This window comes from Gracilinanus agilis, chromosome 4, assembly GCF_016433145.1.
Source record: "Gracilinanus agilis isolate LMUSP501 chromosome 4, AgileGrace, whole genome shotgun sequence".
Taxonomy (NCBI): domain Eukaryota; kingdom Metazoa; phylum Chordata; class Mammalia; order Didelphimorphia; family Didelphidae; genus Gracilinanus; species Gracilinanus agilis.
The window spans coordinates 320448763-320466848 of NC_058133.1; the positions used below are offsets into that span (position 1 = coordinate 320448763).

The 18086-nt window shown below is 32.8% G+C and overlaps 1 protein-coding gene across 2 annotated transcripts in view; it reads right to left on the reverse strand.

Moving 5' to 3' along the window:
* LOC123247347 (pleckstrin homology domain interacting protein) overlaps positions 1-18086 on the reverse strand; it is a 176778-nt gene that overhangs the window by 22668 nt on the left and 136024 nt on the right. For both annotated transcript variants that reach the window (XM_044676217.1, XM_044676216.1), the window contains exons 24-31: positions 16892-17011; positions 13531-13638; positions 12684-12808; positions 12498-12580; positions 7452-7563; positions 7185-7246; positions 3549-3704; positions 989-1109 (exon numbers count right to left, since the gene is read on the reverse strand). In XM_044676217.1, the coding sequence (XP_044532152.1) occupies positions 989-1109; positions 3549-3704; positions 7185-7246; positions 7452-7563; positions 12498-12580; positions 12684-12808; positions 13531-13638; positions 16892-17011 (887 nt within the window). The remainder of the gene's footprint in view (positions 1-988; positions 1110-3548; positions 3705-7184; positions 7247-7451; positions 7564-12497; positions 12581-12683; positions 12809-13530; positions 13639-16891; positions 17012-18086) is intronic.

Here is an 18086-nt window from a genome sequence, read left to right on the forward strand (position 1 = left end):
AGGAAATGAAAGAGCTTCGTAAAGAACAATGGAGGTAGTCCTGGATGACAATGGAATATACAACATAAGGAGGGAAGGAGGAGCGAAATCTCCAGAGGCAATAAAAAAAAGAAAGGGAAGTGAGAGGCTTGCAGTTGATGGTATGTGAAGAGATGTGCAAATAGCTCCTTGTATTCTCTTTAAAAAAGTAAAGGAATGCTATACATTTTTATCAAGTCAATTGAGAAAAAAAATTACTAAGCTAAAAGAAAAACAATTATAAGAATATAAAAATCAGCTCTAGAGCTCTTAACAGAATATCATATCAAAATAATGTTAAACTACAAAACCAAAGGATTTTAAGATGAAAATGTGCTTTCCTCATATTAAAAACATTTTTTCTGATATACACACAGTTATAGAGAAATAACTATTATAGGCAATATATTTTTAGAAAAATATACAAACTAAAGCAGACCACTAAGGAGTTAAAATCATGAATATTTGAAACTACTAGAGAATTACTTTTTCATCGGTATTCAACATTGCGTGACTAAGGCAAACTTATTTTTTTAAATGATGCTTTAAAAGTCAACTGAAAAACTTTTCATGGGAAAGTATGCCAACCTCTCCTCCTCAGAAAAACCCTCTATTGTAGTGATGGGCAAACTTTTTAAAGAGGGGGCCAAAGGAAAGGAAATGCTCATCTGTCCATCTGTTTCTAAGACAACTCTTTCAAAGTTTCATTGTATTGTATCCTACTCATTGCATCCATCAAATTAGGAATAATGTCGCACGGCCAGATAGAACATGTCAGGGGCCACATCTAGCCCGTGGGCCATAGTTTGCCCATCACTGCTCTACTGGATGTTCTATTATACAAAAAAGAATAATTAAGAAAAGTGAGCATCAAATCATATTAGGAAATAGGAAACTATACTCAAGAATTTTCCAAGAACAGGCTCAATTAAAAAGACATTTATTAATAACTATATAACATAGTTCTAACCTGTAAAACCTGCTTTCCAATCTTTGTTTAATTGTACTGAGATCAGTAGGATATGCCACTACAGTGCAATACATGGGATATGCTTGTAGGTCCACAGGGGCCACAAATGCAGAAGCAATATCTAAATCAAAGAAGGAAAAATATTTGTTAGATTAAAAAAACAGCAACACTTTTACACTAAGATCTTAAGAGTTTTCAAAACCATCTTAGCTCTAATCTTACTATGTAGTAGTTCTAAAAATCACACAGCTAAACTTATGTAAAGAGTTTTTATTATTATAACATTCACATTTTGAGGTTAATTCTAAGGGCTATGCTATTTGATTCATTATGGTTAAAAGAATGTAAAATTAAAGACTTCCTTTTTTGGGTGATGTTAGAGGCAGGGCCCAGATCAATAAATTCATCATTGTGGGTAGCTAACAGTATGGAAACTCCTCCCAATAATGTAGTTGTTCAACAATTCATCTACAACTCAAAGTCCCAAAGTTCTTATGGCACTGAGATGCTGAGTGACTTGTTCATGATCAGAGAGAGAAAAGTTAACTAAGGCAGTACTTGAATTCAAGTCTTGCTAACTTAAAGGCCATGCCTTTTTCCACTAAGCCATTTTGCCAGAATTATATATATCCATTGTCAAACATTACAATTTCACTACATAGCAACTACCAACTATGTACTTTCATCAATTTACATTTCTTTGCCATATGAATTTCCATGATGAAATTCTAAACTTTTTAAAATCATCATCATCATCCTATAATGTCACTTTGCTCTTATAGTCCATAATTTACAGCGATATAGCATCACTGGAACAATAAAAAGGTTTTGTTTTGTTTTTTAAGGGGATGCTTGAAGTCATTAAAAGCAATGTTAAATTATACAATTCTTCTACCTGCAGCATGAAAAACCATAGACTACAAATAATTGATTTTATAGGTCACTCAAAGGGAGATGGAAAGACATATAGTAGATACAAATAGGCTGGAGGTATTATCAACCAAGAATTGCTCATACGAAGCTGTATAAAAGATATTACAGAAGTGCATAAGTGAAAAAGGTGGTTAGGAAGATCCTATATCAGGCAAAGATTTAACAATGGCTTTAAGTGTTTCATTGATACTCCATAAATTCTTGATGTAATTACCAACAAATAAAATCTGCAAAGTTATATAAGCAAAGTCTACTATAAGAGATGGTGTACAGAGGAAAATACAAAAGAAATACCACAACTTTCTTTTGAATCTGTCACTGATAATGAATGAAAACGAGTCATTTGACAATAATGTAAAAATTTCATAATACATGAAAGCAAATTTGCAATTATTACTGGTACATAAGAGCTAGAAGAGACCTTCAAGATCAGTCTAACTGCATCATTTGATTTTTATTGCCATTGAATAAAATGCCTTTAAAAAAACACAAAATCTCTGAATAAATCCTCTTATATAGATCCCATCCTTGAATATTTTCCCCATAACAATAAAAATACAATATTTTAAATAGCAGAACTGAGGAAAAAAACCACAAATAATAATGTATACAACATTTCACACCTAATCGTCTACCTCTATAAAGAGGAGGAAAGATATCTTTCAGGACCAAGACCTCTAACAACATTATGACTGAGTTGGTTATATTTTTTTGCTATACAAAAAATCTAATCAGCTCTTAACCTCAAAGGACAAGGTTTACGTATATATTAAGTGTAAATAGCTTGCAACATAATAGCTTGCAACATATTTTCAATGATATATTGTACAGAAAAAACTTCTGACAAAATCTTAAAAGAGAAGACTCAAACCACTAGATTTTGTGTAAGGAAGATGTTTTTTGGTAAAACTAGCCTTTTATACTTATCACTAGCCAATTGTGAACCAATTCTTATGTCGGGTTGAGACTTTTAATTCAGTGCTAGATTTCCACTTGTTTTTGTATACATCACCAAAAAAACATTTTCAAAACTTTTAAGTTTTTGCTTATAAAATGAAAACATTTTACTTCAGGAAAAGCAAATCACAACAATTTTCCTTAATTATGTTGTCAATTCAAAGTAATTAATTTGTTTCCTTTAACAAATACACAAAGGAGATTGCTGCTACCAGGCTTCAGAAATCATATCACATATGGATTTGGTTAGGCAATTGTGAGTAATTAGCTTGAGAAAAATTAGATCAGGTGAACAGGGACACTTGATCAGTATTTTCAACCAAAGTTAAGTCTTATATACATAAAAACATTACAACTTTATCTGAGTAGTTTTAATGGGTCTTAATATGTAGAACTAATATTACTGAGTGGAAATTTTAGGAAGGCAGATTAATAGAATGAAAAACTTTCCTAAAAATTAAAATTGCTGAATGAAGAAATGAGTTACCTCATCAGGTAGGGAGTTGTATGTCACCACAGGTGGTAAGACATTGAAATAGCTATTTGCAGGAGGCATCTGGAATCAACCTATTGTCTCTTTGAAAACTCTAAGACTATGTATAATTTTTCAGTTTTATTCCTGCTCAGGTTTTTTAATCATGGATCAAGTTTCCTCTTTTTTGAATCTTACCTAGTGTCATGAGCTGGTTTATTCCTGTGATAATTCTTTCACATTCCTCATCCCTGGGATTAGAACCCCATTCTCCATCCAATGGTTTATAGATCAATGTTCTACATTCAACATCAGTTAAAGGAACACTTGTTCCTAGCTCTTCAGGAAATACAGCTGAAATTCATCAAAAAGAAAAATATTAGCATTTCAGAAAAACCATCTTAGAAAAATGAAAATGGATAGAAATTCTTTAACTAAACAATTTATTTTCAATTTTTTAAAAGAATTTACAATTTTATAAACTTCATTAATGCAGAATATATTCCATACTCTAAAATGTCCATAATTGAAAATAATGCTAATAGTTAAATGCAAGAGTGTATTTTAAGAAAAATGATAGTTTTCAGGAATATCACATTAGATCATTCAAAACTTTAGTTTAAAAAAGTTGAAGCTGTCAGCTTCACATTATTTCTTGAATGAATTAAATTCCTCCTTCAAAGGAGGTTGGGGGAATTAAGTAATAATTAAACTTGTTATATATGAAGGCCTAGGAAAATTTTGCATATAGAAGAGCTCTGCAAAACAAATCTACAAGCCACCACCTTAAGATGATGTCATAGTTATAGAAAAATCTGTGGTTGGACGAGTCAAGAGTTCTCTCTTGGTTTTTTCTGTTTTATGCTTGCTTGAACCCTTATTCATTTAGTTTTTGGCCGCAAGCTACTTTAGGCCAAAAGTGGCATAAATTAAGTAAACAAGACTAAGTGGCTTCAGTTCAATTCCTGATTTGGACATTACGAAAAAAAAATGTCTTGTACTTTAGGTCACAGAAGAAATAACTATTTTCTTTTTCATTATCTATTAAGATTACAATTAAAGTATTTTTATTGACTTCAGAATACTCTGATATGGTTTAACTTGAACTAAAAAATCAATGAGTCTTTTTCTTTCCCAAACAGATTTTGTGAACTGGTCGCTTAGACATCATTAAAATTCTTTTTCCTTTCTTAGAGTTCAATGAATCCTTCCCATATAAGTCCAAGTAAAAGAGAGACAACAGCTTAGCTGGGAGACCTTCGACTATTCATTTGGAGGCCCAGGAGTCACTTGATCTTCACCCCTGGCTTTGGCTTTACTTTGTCCTGTTCTTCTTATTGATTCTACAGTTGACTAGTTATGTTTTATATCATTCAACTTAAACTTCCTCACCTCTTTATCCTAACTACCATAATGCCTGAGCAAACTCAAACCGAACAGTATTGAAAGAAATAAGCTATCATATGTAGTGAATCACTTTTTAGCTAGCCCCAACAAGCTTCTTACCTATTGCTACATAGCAAAACCTTTATTCTTCCTTGCCTTGTATCCTATTTCCCCCTCAGTAGCTACTTTAAATTTTCTCCTTAAGTTCTCATTGCATCCTTTCTCAACCCATCCTTTCTAGGTAAAGGACTTCATCTCCTACTTTATTGAGAAAATGTTAATATTTATCAACTTCCTCTTCTTTGCCATTCCATATCTCGAAACCCACCTATCTCTTCACGTATTCTGTCCATTCTTTATCCCTTTCTCTGAAGAAGAAATTGTGGCAACTAGGTGGCTCAGTGGTTTAAGATGCAGGCCCAGAGACAGGAGGTCCTGGGCTCAAATCTGACCTCAGTCACTTCCTAGCTGTGTGACCCTGGGCAAGTGACTTAACTTACTTTACTTAGCCAGTACCACACTTATGCCATAGAACGAATACACAGTAATGATTCTAAGACTGAAAGTAAAGGTGACTCTTCTTATCAGTTCTAAGATTTCTACTGTGATCTCATTCTTTTGGTCTCTTCCAGGATTTTGTGCCATCAATACTATTTTCTACATCTCACATCATCCTCAGTCTCTCTTTGCTCAACTTATCTTTCCTTGGACCCTGCAAATATGCTAAAACTGAAATCATTGTTGATTTCAAGAAACCAAGAAAATCCCAGTTGACTTTACCATCTCCTTAAATTCTACTCCTATTATATTTTGTCCTCACTGCTAAACTCCTTGAATCATTTACACTCACTGCTTCTACATCCTTATTGCCCACTTCTCAATCTGAATTCTTCCCTTTTCCTAATTCCTTTTAAAGTTATTATCTTACCTCTGTTAATTATTTTCTATTTAATCTGTATACAGCTTGTTTGTACATAGTTGTTTACATATTGTCTCCCTATGTATTGTAATCTCCTTGAGGATAGAGACTATCTTTTACCTTTCTTTGAATCCATAGCTCTTAGCACTCTGACTTATCTGACACAGTAATTTTTTAATAAATGATTATTAATCCTCCCTAACGCTTTAAAAAACAAACTTTGGCGTCAAAAAACTTGACTATTCCCTTTCACCCTTCTCACCATGTCCTGTAACTGGCCAAGTCTTTTCTCGACCTAAAGAACTTTTCTCTAGAGAGCCACTACTTCATTTCAAGTTGTCATCATCTTTTGCCCAAACTATTTTGATTGCTACCTAACTGGTTTCTTTATTTCAATTCTTTCCCCTTTCCAATCCAACTTCACCCTAGATATCAACTATGTACTCCAAAAACAAAGCTCTGATCTGGTCACTTGTCTGCTTAAAAACCTTAAGAAAAACCCTATTGCTTCTAGGATAAAAAAAAAAACAAACAATTTTCTTAACTAAGCATTTAAGAACTTCAATAATCTAGGTTTCTCTCATTTTCCCTTCTTTATTTCATATGATTCTCCCTAGAAGCTTTATACTCCATCTACAATAGATCACTAACCAATACATGACATAAGCTTGATATTTTTTCTCATCCATCCATCTGCATATGCTTTTTTTCCTCCATGGCCTGAAATGAACTATTTCCTCATTAAAGAATATCTAACAATCAATCATTCAGTAAACATTTATTGGACTATCTGTATCAGTGACAAGGGCATTTCTTTACCAGGAGTTCCCCGCATCCATGAAAATCACAACTCTGGGAAAAATCAAAAGCTCACATCTGCAGAGTGCTTAAGATTTCCCAAGATATTTAGAGATATTTACATGTATTATCTTATATGATGCTAAGGACATCTGTGTGGAAAAGAAAGGTATTACTATTATCTTCAAAGAATATATGAGTAAATAGTCTTAAAGAGTGTATATATATATATATATACACACACTTAAACAAAATTACTACAAGTCTGAAGCACATTTTGAAACACAGGTGTTCCAGACTCCAATACTAGTACTCTATTCAATAAACTGAATTTCCTTTGTAGTAATTAAATGTTAAAAACAGGTACCCTTATCTGAACATATATAGAATGTTAATTTGGGAAAGGAAACATATATCATTAAAAAAAAACACAATGTAGCAATGAAAATGAAAAATTTGCAGTGAGTTCTATTTATCAACAAGTCAAAAGAACTTATCTAAAACTTAAATTGCTATGTTTCAACTTAAATGAAAATTCATCAGGGACATTGTGTTTTTCACACATCTTTAATAAAAAAAATTTTTTTTGGATGAAACATTCATTGAAATTTTTTTCAAATACCTTTTATTTCATAAAGATGACTGCTATTAACTCAAAAGTCCTTTTCAACTAGTAAGGTAACTCATTCTCCTTCACAGTTACATAGATCTTAATCTACAGATACACATACCATTATTAGGAATAAGTTCCATATCCCAAGGACTCATCTTTTCTGTGTCTCCATTATCCCAGCTTAAAGAAAGACATAATACTTGCATTAAAATTCAAAATAAATTGCTGAATGAAAAAAAATTCATCACAAAGTTTTTAAAAAGTCACCACTTTAAAAGGTTGAATCATGTGCTCAATAGTTTGATGACTAGAAAGGAAATTAAAAAAAAAAATAAGGTAACCTCCCCCCACCCCCCATACAAACACACGTCCATAGTATATTTACCAGACATTGTAACATTGAAATAAACTGTCAGGATATTCAGGCTGAAGAGGCTCCTGGCTTTCAATAGTTCCAAACCACCAAGCATCATCTATGACTGACCTGAAACGATCACCTGGAAAAGAAACAAACATGCAGGATGTTACTAAGAAATGTAGCACTTCTGCCCGTTTTTACAAAATATATCATTAGTTGTTTGTCCAACTGCCTATTGGAAATATCAAACTGGATGTTGACAGAAACTGAACATGTCTAAAACCAAACTAATTATTTCCCCTATCTCTCAACTCATCCCTTCTCTAGGCTTCCTTATTTCTATCAAAGGTAGTTATCCTTCTAGTTTTCCAGGCTGATAACTGGCATTTTCCTTTATTCTTCTTACTCCCGTATCCCACCTATTTAACGGCATGCCAAATCTTACTGTTTTTATCTCTCATTATGACCTCTTCTCCCCACTTCCACCGCTTCTAAGCTTCACATCACACCTAAACTATTGTAACTGTCTCTCCTAATGAGTCACCTTATCACAAGTCTCTCTTCACTCCAATCCATTAAACACACACCTATCTGCCAAAAAAAATTCATTAAATATAGAACTGATTATGGCACTCCTTTATTTAATAAAGTAGTGGTTCCCTCTTGCCTCTAAGATAAAATATAAACTCCTTTAAATAGTTTTTAAAGCCCTTCCTAACCTGGATCCAATCTATGTTTCCAAACTCAATGGACATTATTCTTGCACTCCTCATGCTATCAAGTCTGTAGATACCCTCTTTTCCTGAAATATACTTTCTGCTCACCTCTGCCTCACACAACCTCTTTTTTTCTTTAAGGCTCAGATAAAGCTTAACCTACATGAAAAGCCTTTGTTGATCCTCTCAAGTGCTAATGCCCTTCTTCTCAAATTACCTTGCATTAAACTATTTTATTAAACAATTTATATGTACTTGTATTCTATGTTAAATTTAAATTTTCTTCAGAGTAGGTAATGGTTTTCTCTTTGTACTTTCCAGAGACTAACTAGCCTATTATTTAAACCATAATAGTCATTTATTAATTGAGTCAGAGAACCTAAGTTTAAATCCTAAATTATTTATTTAACTTCTAATTATGGGACCTGGAGGAAGTCACTTCAATTCTCTGGCCATCAACGTCCTCACTTATAAATGGAGGAATAGGTTGAACTTGATTTGCAAAATCTCTTCCAGTTCTAAGCTCCTAAGATACTTAAGACTTACTTCAAGGGATGAAGAATTTTAGAAAGCTCTAATTATTAGGAAGTACCTACTTATAAGAAACAAAAAAACTGCACTCTTCAATTTCTACTGCTTACTAATAATTTTGTTTGCAGGGAAAAGGAGACCAAGTCTAATCTTTATCTAAGAACCCTAAATACATAAATACATAAAGACAGCTATTAGCTGGCTTCTTCATATCTTTTTAGCCTGTATTATTCTCTCCCTTTCTCTAGGGTCTAGACAATGATTCAGCCAAAATGGCCTATTTAGGCATCACTGTATACAACACTCTTTCACTTGCAAACATGGAACACCCCAAGTTTGAAATGTTATCCTTCACTCACTTTTTGGAATCCCTAGTTCCCTTCCAGAGGCCTGTCCTGATTCCTTCAGTAGTTAGAAGCCTTTCTCCCAATGAACTCATTTTGTATATGCCCTATATCCTATATATACACTGTATGACAGAGTAGAAAATGAACTCCTTGGGTATAGTTGCTGATTTACTTTTGTTTTTATAGTCCTAAACATGGTGCTTAACACTTAAGAGGCACTTAATATATCCTTGCTGACTGATTATATGTCTCCTAAGTAGCTAAATTTCCTGGTTCATCAAATGATTTGTATACATTTTGGTCTTTAGACCTCTCATTATTCTGTCTTATGTCTTCTTCAAAAGATGAGTCAGAGTCTCTTAAGTGGGGCAATACAAAACAATCAACTGGGATTAGGAAGAAAATATTAAAACTTTGAAATTGGGGGCAAATAGATGGTTTGGTAGATGGAGAGCCAGGCCAAGAGATGGGAAGTACTGGGTTCAAATGTCGTCTGAGACACTTCTTCACTTAACCCCCCATTGCCTTGTCCTTACTACACTTATGCCTTAGAACCAATACATAGTACTTAGATGGAAGGTAAGGGTTAAGAAACCCCAAAACTATTAAATGAAGAAAATGCCCAAAACATTTCACGGATTCATGGGATGAAATTTTTCTCAGCCATACTACAAGGCAGAAACAAGAATAATCTAATCAGATCTGAGAAATCAGTCAAAAGTTCAAATTAGAAATAACATTTGAAATAACGGTTCTGTAAATTAATTACTATTGATGATGAACATTACTTTAGAAATTTTTACCCCCACAATATTTTAAAACCAAACTTCTGCTGGCAAAATCAATACATTCCTTGCAAGAAGGAAATTTACTAAGTGAATTTCAACAAAAACCTCTGCATAATTGAAAGCAGAAACTGAAAAATATGTATAATACAAATATGATATTTCTTCAAATTATATCTATGTATTTTTCAACTGTAACTTTTTACATCTCAAAGTCATTAAAACCAAGAATCTAAATAAACTACACTTAAAAAGCAACTCTTCAAACCACTCTATAAGTAGTAAACCAAGATTTTTTTTGGGGGGAAAAAAGGGAAAGATATTTATTCAAGCTGCTCTCACTAAAAAATACTGTAAATAATATTTACTTATACAGTTGTTTATTGAACCCAAATGTAGAATGGTATTTTGACTGAATTTCAGTTACTAGATTTGATTATTTCACTCTAAACTGTTAATGGCTTTTAGGTTCATGATCCTTTTCAATGTTAGGTACTTCTCAGTTTCAACCACAGGTTTGATAAAAATAACATGTTTGATATCATCAATGAATTAACAAGTATTTATTAAGGTAGAGATCATATCATCTAAGTAATTGAAAAAAATGCTGAGAGAATAAGGAGAAACCTTTGAGCCAATATACTAGAGATCATTGCCCAGACTACCACCAATACTTTAATCATTACGAGTATGGATCCTGGCATTTAACTAATCTTCCCACCCTTTTCTCTTTGCATTTAAAAATGATTTAAAATTAAAACCAATAACATTGATGGAAAATGGCAAATATATTATTAAAGAATGTTCAATAATGAAAATAATTTTATGAGGATATATATAATATATTGGTGCTCAATGAGGTGACCTTGCCACCATGACTCAAATTGCCTTCTCATTCCTGGAACATCCTTTTGCCACTGTGGCAAAACTTTCCCACTGATGAGTTCTTCCTAGAACTTTGATTTTGAGGAAGAGCCCACGTCAGGCATCCTTTATTCATCTCCTGCCCTACTGTGTGACTCTACAGACTCTGCCGCCCCCATGCCTCACCTTTCAATTCTATTTTATGTGTTGTCTTCCCCATTAAAATGTAAGCTCATTGAGTGCCAGCTCTGAGTGGTTCTTACAGGATTAAAGAGTTGAAAAGAATGAAGTTGGGGGCCAGGCAAACTCCATTTCATTATCTTTAAGAGTTAGGTTTTTATAGAAAATTTTCTGCCAAATCATTGTGTCATTTATATCACCTTAGAAAAGCATTACTGTCTATTACAGTGATTCCCAAAGTGGGTGTTACTGCCCCCTGGTGAGTGCTGCATCGATCCAGCCAGGTGGTGATGGCCACACTTTTTTTGTATTACATTCTATTCTGAGTTCAATAAATAATTTCATAATTTCCAGGGGGCGGTAAGTAATGTTTTTTCTGGAAAGGGGGCAGTAGGCCAAAAATGTTTGTTTATGAAGAGGCAGTACTAGGAACCCAAACATTTCAAGGGACCAAGAGTTCATCCCAGATAACCACCTCCAGCTCACGTAACAGGCCCAGTCTTGCACATAACCTTTGGCAGAGCACAGATGAGTCTTCTCTAAGATTATTTCATGGTTTCTACCTTACTAGGTCAGGCTGACCCCAACAACTGAGGGTAGTTTTTCCTTATTTTGAATTTTTCTTATTTCTGTATTTCCTTATAGTTGGTATTTTTATCTCCAATAGCTTAACAGTGTCTAGTACATAATATGCTGTGATATTGGAAATTTGGGGGTCCTTGAACTAATTTTGAGGTCTCTGATCTAAACTTCCTGTGGACATTTAGGGCTCTTTCAAACTGCATTTCCCATGATCTAAATTGGCTTCCTGTCTTAACTGGTAATGCAAGACAGTTACATAATAATGTAAACAGAAGGATAAATAGTGAGTGCCTGGATTGGTACTCTCTCTTTTTTCTGCCTTGGGAGTGGAGCCAGGATGGGAGGAGGAAGTAACAGGGCTAAACTTTTAAAATGACTCTTAACAGGCACGTGGCTTCATTTTTTTTATGGCTTCTAATAAATCCTTTAAAACCATGATATTTTTAAATCTATCCTTTTATATCCATTTTATTTCTTATAATACACTTAGTAAATACTTGCTGACTTTGCTTATTAGGTCAATTTCAATTTCAATTCTTAATATTCAGCTCTGAATGAAACTGTCTTAAATCTTTATCCAGCACTAAACTCTAATAAGCAGTACACAAAATATGCATCAACTCTATATTGAAATGAGTTCTTAAAGGGAGGGGAAAAAAATTAAAACTGATTTTTACCAAACAAAGTGTTATTTTCAATATAAAAGAGGGAATTAATGATGAATTTTCTATTCAGTAAGTTATATTTAGATTTAATTTTTATCTGTTACTGAACAATAAATGGCTCCCTATCTTAGAAAAATTTATTAATGTCTTTTTTTCCCACCAATCACTCTTAGATATTCCATGCCTGTCAACAGTGACCTATGTAAAAGAAAACAAAACTAGTCAATAAAGAAGCTAATCTCTGGCAGAGATAACATTATGCTTCATTAGGTCCTCAGCTCTCTACCTAGAAAAAAAAACCAAATGTTTCATCATCTAACTGAGACCAAAGAGATAAGCTGCCATTTCAGGTCATTGTGTATGTTAAACAATTCACATTTTCACAAATGAAAAAACTACCTACCTATATTCCACCGTCTATATTTTGCATCATCAAACTGTTGCCTTAAGACTAGAAAATCTATGACATCTGGCATATCATGGTACCTAATTTGAAAAATGAAACAAAACAAAATGTGAACAGACTGATTAAAGCCAATAATTTGAATATATTAAGACTTGGAAAATTTTTGCCCTGAATGTTCCTTACTTCATTGTAAAGGCTCCTCCAGTCAGTTTACCAGTATCAGGATCTAGAAAGGCAAGTTTAAGGCAGCACAGTGTAGGCAAACCCACTTCATATTTTATGCCAACTATTTTCATCAATTCTTGTTCCTGGGGGGAGGTGGAAATGAAAACAAGAAAACACCATACTTTTAATTTAAATGTTTTGACTTAAAGTTTACTATTTTTAAGTTTAGCATTTTTTAAAAAATCTAGTGAAATGGGGATATAGTAACTTTCTTGAATCTTTCACTTTTTGGTGGTATATATCTGTGATTTTATTAAGACAGAGAACTTCTGGTGAGGAAATTACCTCCACAAAGTTAAATCAACAACTGCTCTGCATCTTACAATATTATAGTTCTTTAGGGGGATTCAGAAGTTAGGTGAACTTGGTAGGGTGACAGAGACTTTATCAGTAGAGGGTTTTTAATACAGATCATCTAACCTTCAACTATATTACTATATTTAATATGCCACTCTGATTTTCAAGATAAGTGTATGAAATGAGTTTTTCTTGTAGCATTTAAGCAATTTAAGATCAGAATGGCAAATTATGGCACATAAAGAGTTAAAGGTTTAAGCAACTATCAAAAATTAATCCCAATATATTATATTTCAAATATAAATTGCTGAGTCAATAAATTACATCAGTAATTTTACTGCAAAATCAAGGTAATATGTTAACTCTAAAAAGAAAAAATTTCTGTTTACTCAAAGTTTCAAGATAAAAAAATAATGCTTTGATAAATATTTATAAGTTTATTCTGACAAATCTAGAAAGAAATTTTAAACAAAAAATATATGTCATGAGAAAAAAGATATTACAGTACCCGCAATTCCATTTTATGCCATGGCTGTTTTTTTGGATTAATGCTATATATTTTATTTTTTCGGGCCATTTCAACATATGCCTCATGTCCTTGTCGGAAATAGTAAACCTAAGAAAAAAAAATTTTTAATGGATCATGTTATGTTGCAAAATTACATTGCTATGTTGCATATCTTAATCTAAAAGAGTGAACTGTTAAGTTTCAATCAGTTATACTGTCACTATTTAATTACAGGCAGAGTAGGTCAATCAATCCAAAAATTTTAGTATACACTAATTATGTTCTAGATATTGTGGTTTGTGCAGAGGACACAAAGAAAGACCCTTTAGAAGGGATTGAAACAATTAACTGGGAACACATAAGATACATACAGAGTAGAATATACTCTCAGAAAAGGAAGATATTTGCAACTAGAAGGCCAGCAGAAAATGGGATACTAAGCCAAATCTTTAAAAAAGTCAAGAAAACTAAGAGGCCTCCAAAATGTGGAGGGAAATTATGTGTAAGGAAATGTCTCATGACAGGAATAATACATTTGACTAGTGTGTCTGAAAAGTTTGTGACAGGGAATAAAGTATTAGATAATTGGAAAGGTCTGAGGGCTATGAAAAACTTATGTGATAAAAGAGGACTAATTTTATATTTTACCCTAGAGGTAACAGAAGCCACTAGAGTTTATTGAAGTTCCAGGGTGGGGGGAAAGTGCTGATATTGTAAACTTATATTTTAGGAAAAAATTTTTGGCAGTAAGAGCAAAGGGTGGATTGGAATAGGGAGAAGTTTGAGAAGGGGAGATTAATTATTAGAATGCTATTGTAATTATCTAGAGAAGAGATGATTAGAACATGAACTAGGTGCCAGCTATGTGAAGAGAGAAAAGGGGACAGTTTGAATATGCATGGGATATGGAGATAGAAGAAGATTTGGCAGCTGATCCCTTATGTGGAAAAAAGAGAGGAGTGAAGGATGACATTGCAGTTGTATAACTGGTTTACTTAAAGGCTAGATGAAGGATAATTTTGGGGAAAAGAATGAAATGCAACCTGCAATCTGTCAAAATCTATTCTTTCTTAAGTCAGTGGGTCAACAAGCATTTTTTAAACACTGTGTCAGGAACTGTGCTATTTACGAATTCCATCCTACCCCAAATAAAAAAGAGAAGAGGTAGAATTCTTATTTAGTGGTCACTGGCTCAGAGCAGAAAGTTTTCCCTCTGAAAGGAATCTGACACAGTCAACAGATGGTGGGAATTGGGGTAGGTGTAGTATGCAAAGCAGTTATACAAGTGGAGATTTTCCCCATTGGGTGCTGTTCAGCAGGGGGTGGGGATGAAAAAGATAAGAGTTATAAATAAAGGCAGGCATGGTTATACTGGAGAGAAACCTTACTATTCCTTGCCTATTGCAGGAAGGACAGGATGACACAATTTTTCCCACTCTTCAACTGATCATACACATCTTGGGGCCAAGTTACAGCCTCAACTTTGGAGAAGAATAATCTAAGTAAGAGAGTTAAATGATTTTGTCCATGGTCAGATAGTATTGAAGTTAGGTCTTGAAACCCAGGTTTCCTGACCATAAGAGTTTGCCATATATTCACAACAACACTGCTTCTCTGGTTAACTGTTAGGAACTACATATAAATATTTATGAAAAAAATAACATACATATACACACAAGAATATATATGTACTGCAAACTGGAAATACACAGAATTCTGATATGGATATATTTACATATAGTTTGGTGTCTATGGTAATTTAGAAATCCAAATAGGAAAAAGTAGTTCTCAGTATAAATTCTTACATACTATATATTAATCTCTTAAGAAGCTACAAGTTGCTGATTACAGGAAGACTGCACTTTATTATAGAAAAACCTACAAATCCATTTAAAAATCTGTCAAAATAATTTAAATGTAATAAAAAAATATTGTTTTGAAACTCAAACACGAAAATTGAAAACATACATAATAGTTAGTCAGGTAGACCTGAAATCAAGTTCCAACTTTGACAAATACTGACTATATGACTGTGTAAGTCTCAATGCTTCAGGTTCCCTATGACTCTAAGTTAGAGAACAGAAAGTTAGAGAACTGATTTATGTAAGTAGAGAAGTTTCCACACTAGCAAACTCTTATACAATAATATCATAAAATTGGATAATAAAAATAATTTAAAAAAACTTATAAATTATGATCTTTCTCAGTTATCTTTGCTATATTTTCATCCAAGTCATGCCCACCAAATATGAGGTTTCTCCAAAGTTATGTCCTATGCCTTATTCTGTTCTATTTTCTCTTCTCCTTCTATATTATTTCACTTGGTGTTAGTTATCAGGACCCATAGATTCAATGAATGTCTCCATGTTCTCAAACTGGATGTCATGTAGATATCATAAACTCCACATCAAAACTGAACTCATCTTTCTCCCCCAACCCTCTTCCCTTCTTCCTAACTTCCTCATTACTATCAAGAGTATCACTTAGCTACCTGGGTTCCTAACCTAGGTGCCACCTCCATATCCAAACAATTGCCAACTGGTGTTATTTCTGCCTTTCATAGGCCCAGTCCTGGTACACAGTAAGTACTTAGGAAATAATGACTGACTTATTGATAAGATATTTTTTTACTGAGAAAAAAGGATGAATTTTTTAAAATTCATGAATTTTACTCAAGAATATGAATTCAAATAAGTATGTTTTTTCAAACTCAAGAGTGCTAATGAATAAAGTTCCTTCAATTTTAAGATTTTGAAATAAATTTCTCAATGTTAAAGGTTTATGATCTTCTTCCTGGGTGAAAGTTTATTATGAATAATGATTAAAAATTTTTTTTCATAGCTTCCATTTATATTAACTTAAGACATATACTGAATTTGAAAACGATACTAGTTTTGGAGAAAAATATTATGATTTAGTTTCTAACTTTTATGCTGGCTTTTAGCATCAAAATAGCCAAGTTTTTACATAAGAGATTTATAGGATGATTTAATAAATCTGAAAAATGTCTTAAAATATGGCACTGGGCAATAAATCAATACTCTTATTCATTGCATATTGACAAAGTTATAAAAATTATAGATTCTTAAGCCCCAGTTTATGAAATTTAATTTTAAAATTTCATTAAAATACCTGGATGCTTTTAAGCAATGTTTCAAAACAACAAATCAATTGAACATTATAATGTGTGTACATATATGTATATATACCTTTCTCTGTGTAAAAATACACATATACATGCACACACATATATACATACAATAGAAATACTTTTGGCAGAATAAAAAATTTCCAATATAATTACAAATTTCCAGAACTTAAGGACAAAAAATGAAGGTCAATCCTTAACATGGAAAGATACCTCATCTCCCATTTGTGGTACAAATGGACATCTGCGAGGAGTAGTATCCGTTATCCATACTGAAGGCAACCATTCTTCTAATGTCAAACCATTTTCAGTCAGTTCTCCAACAGGCAATCTCTAGAGAATATTCACAAAATGAGATAAGTGTGACCACCATCAATAGGTACTTACACACTAAATACCTTGTGAAACTATGAAAATAGAAATATTAGCTCTTCCATATAAAATGCCTATCCCTCACTTTAAAAAAGTCAACCACTCCAGTGAAAAGGAAATTTAAAAACAATTGATAATAAGAGCCCTTCTTGCTCTAAATCTAAGATACTTACACAGTGTTAAGAAGACATTTATTATTCCTTAGAGAAATATTAATGTTCCAAATTGCATTAAACAACAAATCTTTTTCTTAAAATAAGGATATAGGATGAATCAGTTGTCTTGATCAAATAAACATTTACTAAATACCTACAATGTTCAAGACACTATCCTAATTTTAAGAAAATTTTATTGTATTAATTTTAAAAGAAAAATTACAAATTTTATTAATAAAATACTTAATTTGTTCTATTCATCCAAATGTTCTTTAAAAAAAAAAAGAAAATGGAATTAAGTTTTATATCTGAAGTTTTAGCATTTTAATCATGGTGAGATTACAAAGAAAAATGCCAGAGAATTCTGAGAAGGAAACAGTGTTCGTGCAGTTCAACATTTTCTTCCATGCAGTAATCTCTTCTGTACTATACCTAACATACCTATACCTAGTTATGTTTGACAATTTTTACTGAAAAAGAACTCACCACCTATCAACATAATCCATTCAATTTTTTAGTCACTCTAGCCAAAACATCTCTGCACTGAAGCTTTCTGAAGCAACATGTAACAAATATGTTCTCTTCTACAGTAGATATGTTGTGTCCCTACTTCTCTAAGTTAAACAGGGTAAGTTTCTTATATGATAAGGTGTCTAGATCTTTTAATCATCCCCTCTGGATGTACCTTATTTGGCAGGCCAGAATTGTACAAAGTATTAAGGAAGCAGCCTTAGGAGTAGGGAGGGAATAAAGAGCCTACTATTTCCTGTGATTTCAATGCTAGATTCCTATTAATACAATGATAATTAACATTATTTATGACAGTTAATGTCTCTCCTCTGCCTTATCCTGTTTAATACAGTTTTTTATATAGCTTAGAA